Here is a 15199-nt window from a genome sequence, read left to right on the forward strand (position 1 = left end):
GGGGGGAGGGCTGGCTTACGGGGCATCGACGGGGCGGGAACTTTTCCGTTTGACGATTGAAGCTCTGTCGGGACGGGCCGCTCGAACGCATAGGGCCGGGATGATGTAACGTTTGTGTCAGCTGAGCGAGGTATGGGGGGGAGGGGTTTGGGGGTTGTGTCTCCAGGGAATGCTGGGAGCTTTTACAGTGATTCAGCGTGCAAACAAGCTCCCTCGGAGGCTAGATCCCACCCCCCGTTCCGCTACCTGACCACCACGCCTGCCCTGACCTCCGGCACATCATTACTGACGCAGCCACACTCAGTTTCTCAATGAAGCCCTGGTTAATGTGCGGGGCCCATCAATTATGCATCACCCACATGCCTCGCCCGTGTAGGAGACATCTGATGTTCCGGATATCGAGCGAGAGAGCGATCGGAAAAGTTAAGAGCTCGGAAAGGGGTGGGGTGCGGAGGAGGTGGGGACGGGGTCTGGCTTTGTGATTGTTGTTGCTGATGATTTCATTGATGCTTGACTATGCTACTTTTCACACACCACATACACACCCACACACCCACAGATACACATGTAAAAACAAACATTTCTGGCTAGTTTTTCCATCTCTACCCAGGACATGTGGAGGGATTACTCAGTTATAGCATGCAGGGCTAAATAAACAGTTTGCAAACCAGCAGACATAGAGTACCCATGAAGCCCACTGAAATCTTTTAAAAAAATAGATTACATTTCACATTTTTTGAATAGACTTTAGTACATGTAAGAGATGAATCCCTCGTTTTAAAGTTGATGAAATATGTGAAAAGTATGGACTGGGCAAGGTGCCTGACACCAATATGCCCATATGTGTTCCAAGCCCTCATTAATTATTTTTAGAAAATCTACTTTTAAAAATTTTCCAGGACATTAGATTTTGTTCCAGTTTATTTAAATTTTAAGGACATTGTAAAGATGAAATATAAAGCATATATAAATTCTGCGCCCCCTTCATCCGTTTCCACATTTTGTTGTGCTAGTGGGCCCGACACCCTTCTCTGGCACCTGCTTTCAGAAGCTCTAAAAACTTTCACGCAAAAAAGGGAATCGCAATTAATGCATGCTTTAGTAAATTAGACAGAATACTTAATTGGCCTAATTTACATAACCTCCACCCTGTTTCTGCGTGCTCACTCCAGGTATACATATGCATGAACACATGCATCAAAAGGAATGTTTCAGAGTGATGTAATCCTCACAAAATACGTCCTAATAACGATTTTGTTTAGTTATTCTGACGTAAATATTGCAATCTTGTAGCAACTGGTTTTGCATCAGAAAAGCAGTCACAATCCTTTAGTAAATCTGGCCCTTAATATTAATTTGTACATTTGTAATACGGATGCGTTAAATTCTTGAAAAAAGATTTAAATGGTAGACGTTGTTGCACCACAGTCACTAGCAGCTCACTAGTAGTTGATGAGTTCATTGATGCGTTAAACAAGACCAAACAATAGTTTTTTCTTTTTAATTCAAATGAGAAAGTGAATTTAATATGTGTATTGGTTTGATAGGTAAACTTACCTGAATGAAGTAGCGGAAGATTCACGTCAATCACTTTGTTGTTCTTGCAGCATTATTTCTAATTGAAACATGTTAGATATATTGTCATTACTGCTGTGTGGCAGTAGACGCAGCGAGCCCGATTGTCACTGAGCTGTGAATACATCTCTCCCCTTTAATGTGCTTCAGTGATCTGCCTGTTAGTGTGGAGAGAAGGAGATGTTTTTCAGGCATGGTTATGGACTCCTGCTCTGTTTAGCTTCAGCATGCTTTGGACCCTTGTGGAGGCAGAGAGATACGGAGGCTGTCCCCGGAGAGGCTCAGTCTGTCCACGCAGACCCAGACCACATGCCAAAGGCCCCTCAGCCTTGACCGTGCTCTGTGCTGGAACTGGATCGGTAGCCCAGAAGGCTACTGAATCCTATAAACACTCCATGCAGCCGGCCAATAATGTACCATTTCCAAATGAAGCTATGACAATGATATACCATACCTGATTAATAAAGCTCTGCAGAACTTCAGATCATTGTCATGTACAGAACTTGGCTGATCGAGTAGCACAATCCCTCATCAATCCTGAGGAGACATTCCCTGCTTGTGATTACATCTAGGTCTTGTCTGAGGCACAGAACATGCCATGGAGGCAATATCATCATGTTCCTGAGACGCTGTTCTGGGAGATTTGTCCCAATGGAGTCTGTGCTCTGTGTAGGCATGGCAGGCTATGGTTTGACAGGGTTTCACAATTCCTGAATTTTAATGGTTGGGGGGACCTTCACGTTTGGAAGCTCCCTGTTTTCTGCAGTTAGTACGGGTTCATCTTAGTTTAGCTTTTGTTCATTGTCTATGCAGTATATAACAATGACTTCAATATAAAATACACAATGGCGAAAATATATGCACAGGTGGTGGAAAGAGATGCCTGGGGGCTTGTAATTAACTTTTATATCCACAACATTTCTTCCCTTTATGATACCTGGCTGTGCTGCTTTTACTATTGTTACTGTTGTATTCCACCTATATGTGTCTTCTTCACTGTAGAATTTCATGTGCTTTTCTATTACTTGAATAATAATAATAATAATAATAATAATAATTTCAATCAGGATTATAATAATAATACATTTGTGTACCCTGATGCCAGTCATTTCCCTCTATGCTGAACTAAAATCTGACTAACATACTTATGTATGAATCAACGATGGAATCACAGCTGTACAAATCTCAATCACACAGCCTAGCTCTCATGGCGAATGTGAGAAATGCACCTCCACGCTGCAACCAAGCTTGCTGCCAGACGCCCACTGGGGTGTGACATGGAGCTGTTATTTTAAACAGCCGCGCTCTTACTCGGCCTCTCTGATAAGGAAGCTCTTGCTTTACTGGGAGCCACAGCAGTGGACAGACGGCGCGTCTTCGAACGCTTCGGCACTTTGTCTTTTCTCAAAGCTTTCAGTCTCACGCCGCATTCCCATTCTCACACACACTTCTGCGGTATAAAAAAACCAGCTTGTCTTATACTTGTTTGCAGGCATATTAGGACGTGTGCTGTGATCGCCAATGCGGCAGGGACTACTGATGAAAAGTAGCCTGTTGGCTGTACCTGATTGGCTGCACCGTATGACTGTCACAAATGTTTTCAACTGTATGCAGATTTTGCCTTAAATAAGTGAGTGAGTGAAGGGTTTTAGATGCTTGGCTGTGGCCAGGTTCTGCTCTCAGAGGCTCCTGATGGACGTGGAGAGGCCGTGGGCAGCGGCTCGCTCTGGGGGACCCGGAGGAGAGGCCAGTCTGAGGAAGCCTCCTCTCGTAAATGAGCTCGTCCGTAACTCTTTCTCCGACGCGCCGCTGACTTTCAGCCCCCGCCTGTGAACCGAAGGCCTCGAAAACCCCCCCGTCCCGCCTCAGACAGCAGTTTGCTGCGCTGAGGAAGCACGGAACATATTCGTCGTAGCTGATGTGTAAACGCACACGTGCGTTTGCTTGCAGTGGACTTGGCCATGTTGTTGGCTTTTTGAATTTTTGGAAATATGGATTAGAACTGTTTAATGGGGCGGGGGTAACCATTTTAAGGTATATGTTGGTTTTTGCCTGATGGACAGGTTTTTGGTTTCTTTCATCTTTTACCCTGTGCCTAGATGCATCTACTCCATGCTGTAGTGGTATTGTACTTCTTATTTGTATCTTTGTAATAGCCTGTCTTTCAGATGATCATGATCTCTGGGCTTATTCTCCTTTTGCACTTTGTTATTCCTCTTGTGCAAGAGCAGCTAACGGACACCTACCTATCTGTAGCTCTTCCCTACTGTACCTTTTTAATATTATTATTGGCATAGATGAGGACATGCCAGGACGGGATGTGCCTGTGGACGTATTGCCAGTGAGAGCTGACATTCTGACCCCGTTCTGACAGCAGTGGAAAGTGTCCCGGTGGAATTCTTGTTTGAATAGATCCATATGAAACAGTAGAACCCGTTGCAGTAGATGTTTTTGACTGGCTTTGCATGTTTTGACAGGAAGTGAGAAATCCGCTGTCATGTGGGATTCAAGGATATAAATAGCAAATAACAAACTCATAACAAAAAACTTCACTGGATAAAAGTCCAGGAAACTGGATTCAAATTGTGATTATATTCCCCAGAAGTGAAAATTGGTTGTCTTCTTAATATTTCTCTCAGGTCTTTAACCCAATTATCACCATTAAAATGTAATAAACGCTATTCGATTATGGTGACCTGTTCAGCATATAAGGACAGTGGGCTTGTGTCCCCCACTCATTAATATTCATATCCAGAAGAAACCTCATATGTTAACCATTCCTCGCCACTGGGTTAGAGCAGGTTGTCCAGAGGAGTAACAGTAGACTACCAGACAAAACAAAGGAAAGCAACATAAGCTTTACCATCATATAGTTAAACCTGCAAATCATGAAATGTGCCATAACACTGTAACACTGAGCTACTGTACACTAACATTAGACTTGACAGCAGTCAACTCTGGACAATACACTTGAATAAAGAAAGGCTTTGATTCCACATATCTAAGCTAGAAGGCTATTTAATTCACTGCTAACTAACGGTAGGCCTACTTAGCTGATCTGTCACATGTCCGTTCTGTGACCACCAGGAGTTTCAGTAGCAGCAACAGCTGGGAGGGAGGTGAAGGGAGGGAAAGCACTGCACCAGCACTAGCTGGTACATTGTTTTTGTTGATAATTGGTGAGGTCCTCCTTGTGAAAATGGGCACTACAGATATTGTTGAGGTTATTGAAATATTGCAGTGCCTGTGGGCCTCCAGGAATTGGAACCAATTTCTTGTGCTTCTCTTCATTTTTGGGGAAAAAGTGGCTTGGTTTGTCTGCATCCAGCGAAGGCACAATGCTTAGGCATCTCCAGCTTAGCCTGCTGGTAATAAAATTACGAGAGCATCATTTATATATTTACATATAAGAATTTCACTGGTCTTTCCATTTTAGTGACGCACATTTGTACCCAGCTAACCCCGCCTGCTGAAAACATGGCATTTAGAGAAAGGGAGAAAGAAAGCCGGTCTTGGCACTGGCTCGTCAATGTTTTTTCATTCTATTTTTTTGCAAGAATTGTTTAAAAATATTTCTGGCCCATTTGTGAATGAAAAAAGTATTAAAACAGCACATCAGCAAATAATTCACAGATTTCAGTTTCCTGGACCTTTAACCATTTTTGCTTGTAAGTAGATAACTGGCAAATTGTCAACAGCATTTGTACAACTTTCTGTCTTTTATGTCATTTGACTTTTAACTCTGAGGTTAAAGTATGGCCCCAGGCAGTACCCTTGCGGTTTCTATCGTTGTACTCTTGAGCTGGGTATTTGACCCAAATTGCTTCAGAAAAATACCATGCCCCACGTCTGAGTAATTAAAATGTCAACACTAGTAAAATAATCTGTTAAGCAAATAAATAGTGTAAGAATGTTATAACATCACACTGGCCACGCCCACATGCTGATCCCTCAGCCATAATTTAAAACCGATCTCGATTTGATTCTAGAATAAGTTGAGCATCACTGCATCAAGGACTCGTGGAGTCCTGCTCAGCCCTGGTCCTGGAGATCCATTAGCTCTGCTGGTTTATGTTTTCACCCCAACCATCTACTCAGCAACCAGTTTAGACCCAAGATACCATGTCGTATGACAGAACTGTATAGCCTTCATATTGCTAACAGACTATCATTCCAGTATGATAAAGCCGTCTTTTGGCTGATGATTATTTTTCGGAGGGCTCTATTTTTATTCTCTCAGACGTCATTCAGGACGGCGCCGCGCCTTTCGGCAGCCAGTTCTCCTCGCCCACGCGGAGAGGTGCGCCGGTACGCTCCCGACGCGCGCGGAGAGCCGCCGAGGACGCGACGAGGCTCCTCCGCCGCTTCCTCCGACAGACCGCTGCGTTCGTTGCCCCGGGAAACGCGGCGCGACGGAAATAACTTGAGCGCACCAGCCAGAGAGGCGCCGGTTTCATCTGGACGCTTTCAGGGAGCGTTGGCTCTCCGGTGCTCGTGTGCGCTCACCGGCGCGGTCTGCGGCGCGGCTCGAGTCCATTTCCTACGCCGCGCGGTTCTTACGCGCTGCCCTAGCGAATGATGCAGTGAAACGGTGGTGATGCCCCTGCATTAACAATCGTATGTGAGGGCCAGAAGTTTGAGATGGAAATAAATGGCTGTAAATATTCTGGCCGAAGAGCCCGAGATGGTAAATGCATGAAATATTAATTGCGGACATTTCTAATTGTAACTCTGCTCTGAAAATAATGTGGATGCATCATTACATTGCATTAAAATAATTTAGTAGATGCTCTTAAACAGAGATACTTTGAGTGAATGAAATTCTTCAGCTTATTAACCTAGAAAGATCAAATAGGGGAAGCTAAATAGGCAAAGAAATTGAACTATTCCGATGCAGTTGATTTGGCATCGGAAATTCTTGATTTTGGTGTTTTTTATGTGACAGGAAAAATGTATTTACCTACCTTACAGATAAACTGATCAGTAAATATTTCCATCATAGTTATATTCCCAAGTAGTGGACGATGGTACATAAAGTTGAGACAAACTGCAGTTTCATATCAGAGTTAATTTTAAACTGTTTTATTACACAGCATGCTGTTGGTCCCATTGTAATCCCACTGACTTCACATAATCTTGTTTGCACACTGCATATATGCATGCCATCACAATAGGCTCATGCTCCTGCAGCTGATAATGTTGAAATATTAATAAAAGAAAGGGCCCTTTTGTTGATTTTAGTGTGTATATATTGTTGAATGAGGATTTTTGTCACACCTAGGCAGAGGATATTGTAGTTTGGCTTCGTATACTTTCATTCTGCTTCAGCTTTTTAGATATTTGAACCAAGGTTGAATGGCTCTTGAATGAAAGAAATGGTGCGCCTGGTCTGTGAAAGCGTACTTCCTTGCTGAGTTCTGTATGGTTAGTCATCATCCCCTGACACAAAGCGGCTGCTGAGCCCGGCATATTTCCGCCCCTCCTTGGACCCCATCCCTCTCGCTGATTGGCTCTTTTTTTTATTGACAGGAAAAGAAGCCCATCAGCATCCAGGGATCCAAACCAAACGTACGACCAAAGGGAGGACAGGGGTGAGCGCTCGCAGTATGCGCCGGCGGACGGCGGGATGCCCAGATCACCGTCCGACTACGGGGATCGGGACCCTCGCCGGGCGGGGCGGGGCCCGCGGATGTACGAGGACGCCAACGCGGCGCACGGCGAGTACCAGGACCGGCGGGGGCACTGGGGGCGCTCGCAGGACTACCCGCCGGACGAGGACCTAGACGGGCAGCCCAGCGAGTACGAGCTCCAGCGCCGGCGGGAGGAGGAGTACCAGGCCCGTTACCGCAGCGACCCCAACCTGGCCCGCTACCCGGTCAAGCCGCAGCCCTACGAGGAGCAGATGCGCATGCACGCCGAGGTGTCGCGGGCGCGGCACGAGCGTCGCCACAGCGACGTCTCGCTGGCCTACACCGAGCTGGACGACCCGCGCGGGCGCCCGTCCCGCGCCCACCCCGCCTCCGACCGCCGCTTCCCGCCCGAGGGCCAGCGCTCCTACTCCGTGGAGAGGACTTCCCCCGGCTCGGTCCGCCGGGCCGACCGCAGCCCGCCCACGCCGCACCGGAGCCCCGTGCTGGACCTGCGGCGGGGGCCCGGCGGGATGGGGGACCCCGCCCGCCGGCCCCCGCCGCCGCCCCAGCAGCAGCAGCACCACCTGGACCCCGGCTCGGCCGTGCGCCGGAGCAAGCGGGAGAAGATGGACGCCATGCTGCGCAACGACTCGCTCAGCTCCGACCAGTCCGAGTCGGTCCGCCCGCCGCCGCCCAAGCCCCACAAGACCAAGCGGCTGGGCAAGATGCGGCAGGTGTCCCTCAGCAGCTCGGAGGAGGAGCTGGCCACCACGCCCGAGTACACCAGCTGCGAGGACGTGGAGATCGAGAGCGAGTCCGTCAGCGAGAAAGGTAAGGGCCCTCGCTCCCCCCGCCCCGCCCCCGCCCCTGTCTCCGGGAGACGCCTGTGTGGTCAGGCCCTGTCAGCGCTGCCTGAATTATGCATTAGAGCCTCTTCTCTCAGACGGTGGCACCTGCTGTTTGTGTTCTACAGCGTTCGGGACAAATGTTTGCTGTTACTGTACTGTGTTCAATCCCTTAATATGAATACATCAAATCCGGTCCCTGTTGTATGTGTAGTACTTCAAAGAAACACAGTGAGCAATATAATGCAGTCTGTTGATGAAGTGTACCCTGACTGGTATTTGACATGGTATGTCTGTGTCTGTGTGTCTGTCTGTCTTCATATATACGGGGTGTGTTTATGACAGGCTGATGCTGGAACAGGGGAGCAGGGGTGTGAATCAGCTTGTTGTGTTTGAAAGTTCTGGTACATGTGTGGTACATGCATAAATTAATGTGTGCTGTTTTATTTAGTTCTTTGTGCTTCCAAGGGCCTTAATGCTTTCAAATGTACTGTGCTCTGAATTTGAATTAAAATGATGTAATGTGAAGGCATGAAGGTATATACTGTAATATGTGCACAGTGGAACAAAGTGAATGAAAAACTGTTTTTCTATGTTGAATAACTAACCTTTATCCCCCCAGTCTGCTGTACCTCATCCATGTCTGTGTTTATGTGTGCTAATGTTATGTCCCTCAGGATGTGGCTCCTGTCTGAGGGTGGCTCAGGGGGAGCAGTTTCAGTGTTGCACATTATAACATCTGTGTGTGTGATTCTCAGGGAGTGGCATTAATGCATTGCACAATATAGCCTCTGTGTGAGTGTGTGATTCCTGGGGGAGCTGTTTTTGTTTTGCACACTATAGCCTCTGTGTGTGTGTGTGTGTGTGTGTGTTATTCTCAGGGGAGCTGTTTCTGTGTTGCACTCTATAGCCTCTGTGTGTGTGATTCTCAGGGGAGCTGTTTCTGTGTTGCACTCTATAGCCTCTGTGTGTGTGATTCTCAGGGGAGCTGTTTCTGTGTTGCACACTATAGCCTGCGTGTGTGATTCTCAGGGGAGCTGTTTCTGTGTTGCACACTATAGCCTGTGTGTGTGTAATTCTCAGGGGAGCTGTTTCTGCGTTGCACACTATAGCCTCTGTGTGTGTGATTCTCAGGGGAGCTGTTTCTGTGTTGCACACGATAGCCTGTGTGTGTGTGTGATTCTCAGGGGAGCTGTTTCTGTGTTGCACACTATAGCCTGTGTGTGTGTGTGTGTGTTTTATTCTCAGAGGAGCTGTGTCTGTGTTGCACACTATAGCCTGTGTGTGTGTGCGTGTTGTTCTCAGGGGAGCTGTTTCTGTGTTGCACTCTATAGCCTGCGCGTGTTTCTGAGGGGGAACCCTTTCTGTGTTGCGCACTGTGGCCTGTGTGTATGAGATACTCAGGGGAACTCTTTCCATGTTGCACACTGTAGCCTGTGTGTGTGATTCTGAGGGGGAGCTCTTTCCGTGTTGCACAATGTAGCCTGTGTGTGTGATTCTGAGGGGGAGCACTTTCCGTGTTGCGCACTGTAGCCTGTGTGTGTGATTCTGAGGGGGAGCTCTTTCCGTGTTGCGCACTGTAGCCTGTGTGTGTGATTCTGAGGGGGAGCTCTTTCCGTGTTGCGCACTGTAGCCTGTGTGTGTGATTCTGAGGGGGAGCTCTTTCCGTGTTGTACACTGTAGCCTGGTTGTGTGATTCTGAGGGGGAGTCAAGTTATTTCTGTGTTGACACTATGGGGCCAGGCTGTTTCTTAATGCGCCCAGTCTGCTGTAATGGACTTTACTGTATAATACCGGGCAGGTGTGGGGACGATCAGGGGTTAGCAACGCTGAGAAGACTGCCGGTTTGATCCTCCTTAGTGATCAGTTGAAAGCAGGTAGAAGACCAGAGAATGAGTGCGGCCCGAAATTGTGCGTTTTGACCCGGCTGAACGCACCGTCAGAGACGCCGTCGAATGCATGTTTTGTCTTGTAGGTGGGTGGGAAGCACTTTCGCAGCCGCTCCGTTGCACCGGGGGCCGCCGCTGGTGGCGCGCGTTAATTAACGGAGGTGGAGCAAACGTAATTAACGCTTTCTCGGAGGAAACGAGACTGTCTTCCGCGTGGGCCCCTTGCGGCCGGATCAGCCAGGCCGCGAACATCCTTCAGGGCCCCGCGTCCCGCGTCCCGGAGTCGGCTTTTCGCTCGCCGGGTCCAGATGCCGGGGGCAGATTACCGTTCGTGCACAAGGGTTATCCGCTGCGCCGCGGCGCTAGCTAACCGCGCTGATGATGTCATCGCCCTAAAGCCCCTAACAGACTCCCTCAGGAAGATTATACCTGGCGTGGCAAAGGCCGGCCGGCACGCGGCAGCGCCGGCGTCGAGCGGAGCAGCGTCGCGTGTAATGCAATTATCAGACACCCTCTAAAGATCCTCCGCCGCTCGCATCGGTTTTTGCGGCGCGCTTCCGAGCCGGCGCTCGGCGGCCGTCGCGCGTTTTAGCCGCTAGATTCGCGGGAAAGCGAGGCTGCGGGGGCTGCTAGCGTTTGACGTTAGCGCGCGATGCGCTTCTCTTCTCCGTCGGCGGCGCGTTTGAGCTTCCGCGAGAAGCCTCTGCGGCGCACTGAGTCACGCTACGTTCTCCACAGCGGTCGCGGCGCGTCGCCGCGGTCGCCCCGGGAGACGGCTGCCGCGCGTCGGGACCGCTGGCGCACTGTAAAAGCTGCACTGCTGCGCACAGCAGCGCCGGTCCTGGCAGCGGCCGCGTGAGTACTAGAGTGTGGAGAACATGCGCGGTGCTCCTGCATTCACCAGCTGCGCGACGCTCACAGGCAAGAGCTGAATCTCCACTGGGATACTGCAGAGAACAAGGAGAAGCTATCATGTGCACTCATATTGGGATGGCAGGTATGCCGTCCAGCCAAGTTACGCCTTGGCGGGGGCATGCCCCATACCTATACAGCACTGAGAGTTTGGCACGTTTCAGGGTTCCATACAGAAATAACCGCAACAGCCACAGACTCTCAGCCCTTAAAAACATGAATTTCTGCACATTCTGACCCCATTTCAAGAGAGAGAATTCATAAACAACTTCGCATGTCTACACAATAAAGCCACAAACTAAGGGGATTTTGCGTTTTCACCAGCCAATCCTTCACCTACACCAGCCAAAATCTCACATACACACGCAAAATGAACATATCTTTTTACCCAAGAAATTTACCAGTCTCAACAGCTAGTCCATTCGTGGCATGGTGGTAAATGTCATGGTCTATGGACTGCATTATGACATGCCATCTACACGTTCAGTTAACCGGCTACAATATAGCCAGGCCATATAGATGTGTGCATACTTCTCATAGTCCACATTTATATGCATTACTGTTCTCGCTTTTTCATTACAAACACTGTGCGAAAAGAAGTGATAGCTCATAAAAAACATGTTTTCAATGTACAAAAATGCTTACGTACAAAAGTTACTCACATATACATAGCACTGTCTATAACTCATTCAAACTGGCAATATCTAGGCCTGCCATTAAAAGTATCGATATCAAAATGAAACAATTTAGGAAACATTGGGTAGCACTGCTTTGGAATACAGCTTCTTTGATTTTGGTGAGGCAAGATAGCCTGTGTTGTTTGAGTAGGCCTAGATTTTGCCAGTTTGAATGAATGACTTATAGACAGTGCTTTGTAAGTGAGAGTAACTTGGTATTTTTGTATGTTGAAAACTTGTTTTTTATGAGAGAATAGCTCATACTATTAACTTTGTTAGCTAGACACGGCTTTCCAGTTAGCCAGCCTGCACACTCACTCACGTTCAAACCCTGACTGACAGCCATTACGCGGAAGCTCCATTACCAGACTGGCTAACATTGGCTAGTTTAGGTGTGACACTTACTCTGTTCCTCCTAAATTAGGTCTTCACTTAGTAAGATTTCGATGCTGAATGAAGCTGTTCTCTTTTTTCAGTGCAGAATATATTTGTACACATAAAGACTCAGAGTACAGGGCAGTTTGGAACTGAGGCTCCCATTTTTATTTTGACAACAACAATCCAACTGCAACAAGCGACTCCAGTCTACGGAGCATCGCGGGGCCAAACTACAGTCATTTTAAATGAGTAAATGCAAATTTCAAAATTATTCTGAACACGTGTTCAGAACATAATGCTGTAACACTGGTTTACAGAAATGCGGTACTATTAGTACTGTTAATACAGAAATAAAAATGACATTCTATACAACACCTTTAAATAACCTATACATAGGTGTATTTTTCGGGTTAAAGTTTAACAAAATGGTTATAATTAAGAACAAGTGACATTCATATAAAGTGCCTGGGATACAGGCAGGGATGAGATGTCTAAACAAAGCATGTTCTCATTTACGCAACAAAAGAAGAAAAAATCCAGACAAAATGAGATACAGAACAACACAAATGAGGAATTTAAGGGCCCCTAGAACTTGGCCACGTAGCAGGAGTTAACTGACGTTGCAAACAGCTGTTCTGCTTAACCAAATCCCTGAGTCACTCTGATCTCGTTGAACTGGATGTCAAGGAAATAAATCCTCCTGGCCACGGCCGCCTTTCCGTACTTCTGTTCGAGGATGTGCAGAAAATGGCCACCTGAGCAGAGGAGGGGGTCATCGCGCGGGTCCCACAGGTACCCCTGTGGCCCGTGGCGGAGGTACTGCAGGGCAGCCTGCACATCGCCACTGTTCTTCAGGAGGGCCTTGGTAACGTTGTCCAGGCCCTGTCCGGACTCCTTCATCAGGTAGCGCAGCTGCTGTCTGGCCTCTTCCAGCTGGGCCGGAGTGAACGGGGGGTCGCATGCAGGCTGGGGGGGCTCCTCTTCCTGCAACGCCCGGTCAAAGAAGAACACGTGGGCCTTGGAGGCCGAAGGTGCAGGGGTCTTCGGCGCTGGGCCGCTGACCTCGGGCCCCCCGTCTTCGTCAGGAGGCGCAAGCTGGATGCCCGGGGACCTTTCAGGCCAAGGCTCGGTGTCGTCCTGGTTGGCATCGCCGTCGCCGTTTTCCTGGATAACCTCGGCCGAGGTCGCCGCAACGACCTCTTCGCCCAGACCATTGCAATCAGCACCTGCAGTGCTGCTTAAAGCTATGTCCGGTGTATCATCCTCACTCTACAACGAGAAGCAGACATTGTGCTGATTTAGTAGACGCTTAAAGCTATAGTGACTAAAAAAACGTGAGCGAACGCAAGTGTTCCATCTACATAAGTTACTGTAAATGAGAAACAGTGGCATAGACCGGGCTAAGAACACCAGGACTGTGCCTGGCTAAAAACTAGCCAAACAAGGGCATATGTGCAACATTGCAAAAGCACTACTGTAGGTAACCATGTCAACCAAGATCCCTGACACAGGGCTTGAATTACACAAAAGCCACCTCGCCATTGCTGTGGACGCCCTACATTTTGCCCCTAATGCCCTTTTAAAAATAACTACCTGCACAGCCAGTCTTGCCTTATAATCTGGCCATGGTCCCCTTTGGAAAAGAAAAAAAAACTGGCCCAACCCCACTGGTGGAAATGATTCTCCAGAGAATTTTTCACTGCATGTCAAAGTGCTGCAGTTTGGCAACATTTTCCCATGGTATTACCATCACCCAGACACCAACCCGCATCTGTTCCTTACTGAACTGCCGAGCAGTAGTACAGAGCTCAATAAAAAACAGACCTTATCCAAATCCATAAACTCCTCCACAGCTCTCTCCACGGTGCCCAATTCCATATTTTCGGGTGTAGGTCTCTGTTCTTGCTCTTCCAACACTTGCTCTGTGACCACCTGCTGCCCATTTGTCGCAGAAACATGTACTGACGATACAAATTGAAACAAGACCAGAGAGAACTTTAAAACATTCATGGCGTAGTAACTGGCAAAAAGGCTACAGTGAATATCAGCAGTTATCATATTAAGACAGATATTCAGAAAGGTCAGAACATACTGAATAAAACCAGAGCTTTGAGGGGAAATACTGCAAAAGAAAAGCAAGTGTGGCCAGAGAAAGAGAGAGGGCACCCATGTTGCACTCGGTCTCTCACCTTTGGACTTACTATTGGGGCCAGCTACATCTTTTCCCACTGAACAGCCCCCCCTGCCAATGAGTGTGACTGGCCTGCCCCAGACAAAAGGTGCGGGTGTATTCTGTCTAGGAAGAACACTGGGAAGTTTGCTCAGACAAAGCTGGTGGAATTTTTACTTCAGTTGCAGGTGGGGTGAGGGTGTAAGAGGGTCTATCCAGTGCGATGACTGTGTGGGATCTTTTTGTTGCAATGGTACTGTGAAGAGTTTGATGAGTGATCCTTCCATTCCTCCTGCCTTTTGTTTTTCCTTTGTCGCCCCCTAGTGTCTGCTTTGCAAGGTGCTTGCGATACCATTCCTTCATGGACTGCCAGCTGTGACTGGTGATGGCCTTGTCACGCCAAATTTCATCCCCCCTATTCCCTTCCGGGGTTACGTTTCCGGCTACGTTCCTTGATGCGTACATTAGCGTCAACTTCACCACCTTGCCTGTGTGGTTGCCAAGCGTTCTCTGCTGGTTGCTAACAACGGTGAGAGATCGCAAGCTAGCTGGCTAGCTAGGAAGAGAAGCTATTATATAAGACTAAGATAAGCTCCTTCAGCTAGCTAGCTAGTGATCTGTATATCTGGATGTCTCGCTGGCTATCTATTTATTTCTCTTGCTAGCTAGCTATCGATCCATGAATCTTGCTAGATAGATTTTTTAAAAATTATTATTCACTGTTTCGCCTAATTTACACAGAACATTACAAAAGCTAACATACACAAATACCACACACACAGAGTTGTATTCTGTTCATATGTTTATTGTTTGTTGGACTTATGTTTTTTCAATATGTGTATATATACGACATGTCAAATAAAGCTTATTCGAATTTGAATCTTCTGACAGATCTGACCAACCGTGCAATGTAGCGGCACAGCGTAACCCCGGAAGGGAATTGGGGGGATGAAATTTGGAGGGGGGGGTGAAATTTGGCATGACAGCCTCTCTCTCCATCTGCTTCCAAAGGGAGTTCCCGCACACCCTCTTGCTTACGACACTGAACATAGCGCAGAATGGCAGCATCTTCCTCCGCAGAGTACCCCATGCGCCCAATCCCCTCCCTCTGGCGCTTGGCAGA

The 15199-nt window shown here is 47.9% G+C and overlaps 1 protein-coding gene across 41 annotated transcripts in view; it reads left to right on the forward strand.

Annotated features, from left to right (window-relative positions):
* The window catches only part of rims2a (regulating synaptic membrane exocytosis 2a), a 254152-nt gene that overhangs the window by 108350 nt on the left and 130603 nt on the right, over nt 1-15199 (forward strand). For 40 of the 41 annotated variants that reach the window (XM_035416437.1, XM_035416438.1, XM_035416459.1 and 37 more), the window contains one exon: nt 7105-8036. In XM_035416437.1, coding sequence (XP_035272328.1) covers nt 7105-8036 — 932 coding nt within the window. Of the gene's footprint in view, nt 1-7104; nt 8037-15199 lie in introns of those variants that run through there. The other variant, XM_035416702.1, reaches the window with a different exon arrangement.

Source organism: Anguilla anguilla, chromosome 1, assembly GCF_013347855.1.
Source record: "Anguilla anguilla isolate fAngAng1 chromosome 1, fAngAng1.pri, whole genome shotgun sequence".
NCBI classification, from domain to species: Eukaryota; Metazoa; Chordata; class Actinopteri; order Anguilliformes; family Anguillidae; genus Anguilla; species Anguilla anguilla.